Source organism: Saccopteryx bilineata, chromosome 4 (assembly GCF_036850765.1).
Source record: "Saccopteryx bilineata isolate mSacBil1 chromosome 4, mSacBil1_pri_phased_curated, whole genome shotgun sequence".
In the NCBI taxonomy this organism is placed as follows: domain Eukaryota; kingdom Metazoa; phylum Chordata; class Mammalia; order Chiroptera; family Emballonuridae; genus Saccopteryx; species Saccopteryx bilineata.
In genome coordinates, this window is record NC_089493.1 from 154,372,207 (window position 1) to 154,379,110 (window position 6,904).

The 6,904-nt window shown below is 47.0% G+C and overlaps 1 protein-coding gene across 2 annotated transcripts in view; it reads left to right on the forward strand.

Annotated features, from left to right (window-relative positions):
* FAF2 (Fas associated factor family member 2) overlaps positions 1-4,862 on the forward strand; it is a 78,299-nt gene extending 73,437 nt beyond the window's left edge. For both annotated transcript variants that reach the window (XM_066272268.1, XM_066272269.1), the window contains one exon: positions 1,745-4,862. In XM_066272268.1, coding sequence (XP_066128365.1) covers positions 1,745-1,927 — 183 coding nt within the window. In that variant the 3' untranslated portion in view covers positions 1,928-4,862. The remainder of the gene's footprint in view (positions 1-1,744) is intronic.
* The last annotated feature ends 2,042 nt before the right edge of the window (positions 4,863-6,904 follow it).

The window sequence follows — 6,904 nt, forward strand, 5'->3', positions numbered from 1 at the left end:
ATAGAAAATTACTCTACAGTAATATAAATAAATAGAAAATTTGAGGAACAGAATGTCTCCATAGTTTCAAAGTATCGCCTCACAAAATACTCAATTACAAAGGGCAAAAGAATAACTTCTGGTGGAGAAGCCTGCCAGGCACCACCTTAATCAGGTGCTCATCACCTTAACCAGGTGATCAAAGTGAATATGGTAGGTGATAGAACCCGGAGAAAACATCCTCCACTGGAATAGTCCACAAGTGGGCTGCAGCCACCTTTCTGTAATACCCCTGCCCAAATATCACAACAAAATAAGGCCTGGTGGTCTTTGGAATTGCCACGGTCAGTAAAGTCAGGAAGGACTAAGGATTTGCTCCAGGCCAAAGGAGATAAGAGGTGTGACAACCAAATGCAGCACACAGTTCTAACCTGGATTATTTGCTATAAAAGGCAGCTGGTGAAACTTCAGTGGGGTCTGAAAATTATTAAATCAGTTAAATTTCCTGACTGTGAGGGCTCTGCTGGGTATGTAGGAAAGTGTCTGTGTAAGGCATACACAAGCATTCCAGGGTGACGGACACCAGCTGGCGGCTCACTCAGCTAGGTCACAGAAGACTACGTCTGGTTCTCCAGCCTCTCTTTCCATATGCTGCCGAAGCCAGTGCTACTTCCAACTTCTCTGGGACTGATGATTTTTTTAATTTCAAATTTTTTATATATTTATTTTTTAGAGAGAGGGAGGGAGAGAGACAGAGATCAATTTGTTTCCCTGAAATACACATTCATTGGTTGAATCTTGTATGTCCCTGATGGGGGATTGAACCCACAACCTCAACTTGTTCTGACAATGCTCCAACCAGCGGAGCTACCCAACCAGATTCTGATTATTTCTCAGTAAAAAATGTTAGCTTTATATCAGTCAGTTTGGCCCTGGCTGGTTGGCTCAGTGGTAGAGCGTCGGCCTGGTGTGCAGGAGTCCCGGGTTCGATTCCTGGCCAGGGCACACAGGAGAAGTGCCCATCTGCTTCTCCACCCCTCCCTCTCTCCTTCCTCTCTGTCTGTCTTTTCCCCTCCCACAGCCAATGCTCCATTGAAGCAAAGTTGGACCAGGTGCTGAGGATGGCTCTGTGGGCTCTGCCTCAGGCACTAGAGTGGCTCTGGTTGCAACAGAGTGATGCCCCAGATGGGCAGAGCATCGCCCCCTGGTGGGCATGCCGGATGGATCCTGGTTGGGCGCATGTGGGAGTCTGACTGCCTCCACGCTTCCAACTTCAGAAAAATACAAAATAAAATTTAAAAATTTTTTTAAAAAATTGTATCAGTCAGTTTTGTCAAAGAAGAAACATGATGCATTCAGAGTAGGGCTAGATTAGACTGTAATTTTTTTTAACTGATTTTTTAAAGCGAGGAGACGAGACGTGGGAAGCATTAACTCATTGTAGTTGCTTTCTTTTGTGTGTGTGTGTGTGTGTAGTTGCTTTCTGTATGTGCTTTGACCAGGCAAGCCCAGGGTTTCAAACCAGCAGCCTCAGCATTCCAGGTCCATGCTTTATCCACTGTGCCCCCCCAGGTTAGCCTGTGTGATCTCTTTAAAAGAGCTGCCCTACGAATTTGCTCTGTGAGTTGGGGAGACCTTGAGGTGGGGTTCCAAGGTAATGTGATTGCTTCCTGTCTCAAGTCATCCTGGAGAGAGCTGGGGGACATTTGATTTTGTGGTCTGTGGCTTTTTCTCACCGCCCTTCTTTTCTGTATGACTTCTGCAGGTAATCCACGACTTCTTATTCTCCTTGAAAGAAAGCCCTGAAAAGTTTCAGATTGAAGCCAACTTCCCCAGGCGGGTACTGCCCTGCATTCCTTCAGAGGAGTGGCCCAACCCCCCCACGCTGCAGGAGGCCGGACTCAGCCACACAGAAGTTCTCTTTGTTCAGGACCTAACAGATGAATGACACTTTTTTTCCTCTTCCCTCCTCTATCAATTCCTAAAAGAAATTGAAAAAAAAGAGAGAGAAATTCATATTATTATTATTATTATTATACAATATTTTTTTTAAAGACTGCTGCATCCTAAGGAAGGATCAGAAACCATGCTGCCTGCGAGTCACCACCTGCGTGTGCAAGGTTCCCAAGTAGTGTTCCAGTGGCAGCCCACTTCCCTACTGCCTCCGCACCCACAGCTCCCAGCAAGAGACCTCACCTCCCGCCCAGCCACTGGCCCAGCGTGGAAGAGGGCACAGGTTCTCCTTCATTCTTGCTTTTATGGAAAATAAAAGTGACAAACCTCCGTCAGCCAGCTCTGGCAGCATCTCCTGAGGATGAGCTCTCCCCCAGAGGAGCAGGGAAGGAAGGCACACAGCAGAGATGTTCCTGAACTTCGCACAGTTTATGAATTACTCAGAATTTTCTGTTGCTTTGTAATGACCAAAGGAGTGAGGCTGACAAATGTTTATTCCCCCCCCCCCCTTCATTTGATAAAGAGCCAATTCTTAAACCCTTGACATGATTTCATGCCCTGGGCTCCTTAGCCCACAGAATGTAATAAAGGTGCCCCAGACTGGTTTGTGCTTATTTCTGCCATTGCCCCTCTCAGGTTTCCAGAGAGGTTGTTCTTTTTGGTCTAACTCTTGCAGTCCTTTTTGTCACTTGTGCACCCCACTTGGAGCAGCGGAAGGAAGTCTGGGTTTGTGACCCCTACAAAGGTTGTGATGCTCAGAACACCTACACATGCAGTGAGCTCCGTGCATACTCACCCATACACATGGCTGCAGCCTTCCTTGGAATCTCCACCAGGTGGCTATTACAGGGTCAGAGCCAAAATACAGCTGCTCTTCATTCCTCTTCTGACATGTACATGCTGTTCTGCCCAGTCCTGAGCTTTCCTGAATTGCCAAGTTTTGTGCCTTTCCAAAGGACTAGCGTGGCCTGTGGTGGAACCAGCAGGACCATGTGAGAGTGCCCTGCCTGTCTGGGGGCGTGTGGTAGTTGTGGTTTAAGGGTAGGAAGAGTCGAGGCTTTGGGGGAGCTAAGACAAACTCAGGCTGTGTAAACTCTTAGAAAGCAGACTTCATTTCTGATGTAGGCACCTACTGGAGGCAGTTTTTATCTTCCTCTATTGCTGTGTTGAAGTAATAGGATTTTCTAACCTGGATGTCTCGTCTGTGGTTGAGTTTATGGTAATGGGTGCTTGGGGCAGGCTATGTATTAACAGATGCCAGCATGAATTGACAGTATTCCAGTGTTCTATGGCTAGACTGGTACACTCGTGGCACTGCAACCTACTGAAGTCACTGTAGTTGCAGGCATGCTATGTGGCCAGGGGGTTCATATCAAGACAAAGCATAACTTGGTGGATTTGCAGTCTCCTAAGGCTTTCTCTGTTGCTTAACTAAAACCTGAGAACTTGGCTACTGTTCTCTGCAGCCTCAGTGGTTGGGGCACACATCCAGGGACAGGGTGAAGAGCCTTGTGGATATCACCTGGGGAGCCTGAGAATTTTCCAGTGGCTTTGGCACAGGTGTCTGGAACATCATCTCTAGAAAATTGAATTCTGCTCCTGGCCATCTATTATTCCACTTTGTTTCCTGCTGTTCCCAGGCCATATGAGCAAGAAATCGCTGTCTATTGTCATAAAATGTATTCTGAATGAATACCAGGATAAACCGTATTCTCCACTCAACCTTGTGTGAAGGCTGCTTCCTGCTGGCAATTATGCCAGGAGGAATTTCCACTCACCCAGCGCCTCCCTCCCTGGTGGGCGCACAGCTGTTTCTTGGCGGAGTGCGGGAGGGGCTCAGCCTTCACTAGGCTGGCGGTACTGTCTTTGAGAAGTTGTATTTTTTTCCCTTTTAGTAATTCAATCTGCTTATTCTACAGTGTGCACTTTATGCCTGTTGCCTTTTGAAAACTTGAGTGAAGGTCAGATTCCATAATATTAAAAAATTTGTGTCGGTACAACTCTTGGGACCGCCTGTGCATTTGGGTTTCCAGAGGCTTCTGAAGCATCTACTCTCCTGGTTCATGTTGAAATAGCCCATAACCCGTTCCCATCTCCTTGCCGCCTCTAGAGCCACTGCTGAGGTGCCGTCTCTTCCCTGAAAGATGCCCAGTTTGTCAATGCCAGAACAATCTATGTTACTCACAAGGACCTCTGGGAACTCAATGGGACAAGCAAAGGAGAAAATATTGAGAAGCCGGTGATACACAAGCATTTGCTTGTTTTCCCAAATCACCTTTCCCAAATACCAGCTGTTATTTCCAAGTGGCAAGTCATCAACTAAGAAAAACACTTTTTTCGAGTTCCTGCTGCACTCCCAAGACTGAAGTTGTGGATTGAGCTACGTGACCATGGGAAAGGACCAAGTGAAGACACCCAGATGGACACCCAGTTGAATTTCTGCAGCCTCAGTGGGAGCCCTTCTAGTGCTTCTATTTCTGCAGAATTGCCTGCAGCAAATATTTTTTTATCCTTGCTTGCCTCCACTATGATGTTTAGATAAGAGATGGCCGGGGGAGAATATTTATTTCTTTAAAAAAAAACCAAAAAACTAGAACCTTGGAAATCTTCAACTGAGCTGTTATTATGAAAATTGCTAATGGTGCCAAGGCCAAGGGGAGAATTTCAGAAAATGATAATGGGAAGGAGTAATAACCCCCAGAATGCAGAATCGGGAGTGTTTCTGGTGCTGGAACAAGAAGCCCCACAGCTGGTTCTTTTGTGTCTTGCGAGGAACGCAGCAACAGGAAGTCTATCCACAAGGGATGCAGTGCCCTGACTTGGACTGCACCTGAATAGTTACGTGTAATTTACTGAAAAAATCTAGTGTACTTAAATTTTTTCATAAAAAGTTTACATTGTATTGTAGGTTAACATTAAATGTTTTATAACAAAAAAATTTATAAGTTGTTTGTGGGTCTTTCTGTCAAAAGGTGGTAGGTTTTTTTGTTTTGGGGGGGGGTTTGGTATTTTTCTGAAGCTGGAAATGGGGAGAGACAGTCAGACAGACTCCCGCATGCGCCTGACCGGGATCCACCTGGCACGCCCACCAGGAGCGATGCTCTGCCCACCAGGGGGCGATGCTCTACCCCTCCGGGGCGTCGCTCTGTTGCGACCAGAGCCACTCTAGCGCCTGGGGCAGAGGCCAAGGAGCCATCCCCAGCTCCCGGGCCATCTTTGTTCCAATGGAGCCTCGACTGCGGGAGGGGAAGAGAGAGAGAGGAAGGAGAGGGGGAGGGGTGGAGAAGCAGATGGGCGCTTCTCCTGTGTGCCCTGGCCGGGAATCGAACCCGGGACTTCTACACGCCAGGCCGACGCTCTACCATTGAGCCAACCGGCCAGGGCCTGTTTTTTGTTATTTTTATAGAGACAGATAGGGACAGGAACGGAGATAGATGAGAAACATCAATCATCAGTTTTTCGTTGCGACACCTTAGTTTATTGATTGCTTTCTCATATGTGCTTTGACCGTGGGCCTTCATCAGACGCGAGTAACCCTTTGCTCGAGCCAGTGACCTTGGGTCCAAGCTGGTGAGCTTCGCTCAAACCAGATGAGCCCTCACTCAAGCTAGCGACCTCCGGGTCTCGAACCTGGGTCTTCCGCATCCCAGTCTGACACTCTGTCCACTGAGCCACCGCCTGGTCAGGCAAGTAGGTATTTTTTGGTGTTTTTTTTTTTTTAACAGAATGAGAGAGGGATAGACAGGGACAGACAAACAGGAATGGAGAGAGACGAAAAGCATCAATCATAAGTTTTTCATTGTGCGTTGCAACACCTTAGTTGTTCATTGATTGCCCTCTCATATGTGCCCTGACCGCGGGCCTTCAGCAGACCGAGCAACCCCTTGCTGGAGCCAGCGACCCTGTGTTCAAGCTGGTGAGCTTTTGCTCAAACCAGATGAGCCTTCACTCAAGCCGGCAACCTCGGGATCTCGAACCTGGGTCCTCTGCATCCCAGTCCAACGCTCTATCCACTGCGCCACCGCCTGGTCAGGCAGGTATTTTTATATGTGAAGGAATGGCTGGAAATCATTGGGGAGGGAACAGGGTATTGCATTGCCAAGGGAGTCAGGGAAGCATGGATTTAGAGTAGACCTCGTGCGTTCCTGTGGAAAGCAGCCACTCTGGCAGGGAGCTATGGTGGACAGCAAACATGTGGGCTCCATCATCTGTCAGCTTCGTGACCTCAGAATGTTCTTTAGCTTCCTGGGCTTTGATTTCCCCAAAGGGAAATGAAAACATCTTCTTCAGCGTAGGTTTGTGGATTAAATCAAATGTGCATGAAGCATCTGTCACAGGTGTCACTGAGAGTTCTTTCTCCCTGGGAGTGTAATTTAAAGGAATACTTTCTTGCAGTAATAACTTTCTTAAAGAGTGTCATTTCTGCCACAGACCTGTGTCCGTGTGGAATTACTATAGAAGAGTCACTGTGATCTGACAATTTGTGGACTAACTGAGCTCCCCATCTAAGGTGTTTTGCATATATTTTAATTTCTGAGAGGAAATTTAAGCCTGAGTTCTTTGCCTTTTCTTCATTGTCTTGTGCAAAGAACTCCTGTGAGTTATTCTTGTCACCTTCAGAGTCTGCTCTGTTGCTTACCCAAAGATGTGAGGGCTTCATTTTTTAGTGTTCTTAAGTGTAAACTAGAACATCTTCCACTCAGTCTGAAATGTCTGCAGGAGTTTATTCATCCTAGGTCCAAATCACCAAGAATGGACATTACACATTTGTGAAGTTTACCTAGAAAATTTGACCACCAGTTAACAGTCAAGATTCAAACTGATGCCAGATACAACTGGTCTCACATCCTACCTGTGGCTATGGTTTTAGCCAAGTGACCTCAACTCGAGGCTTTAGCGTCATCTGTAAGCCAGGCCAATTGTAACATTGCTGTCAGCCAGTGAACTGCAGCCCGTCTGGTGTGCAGTGGAC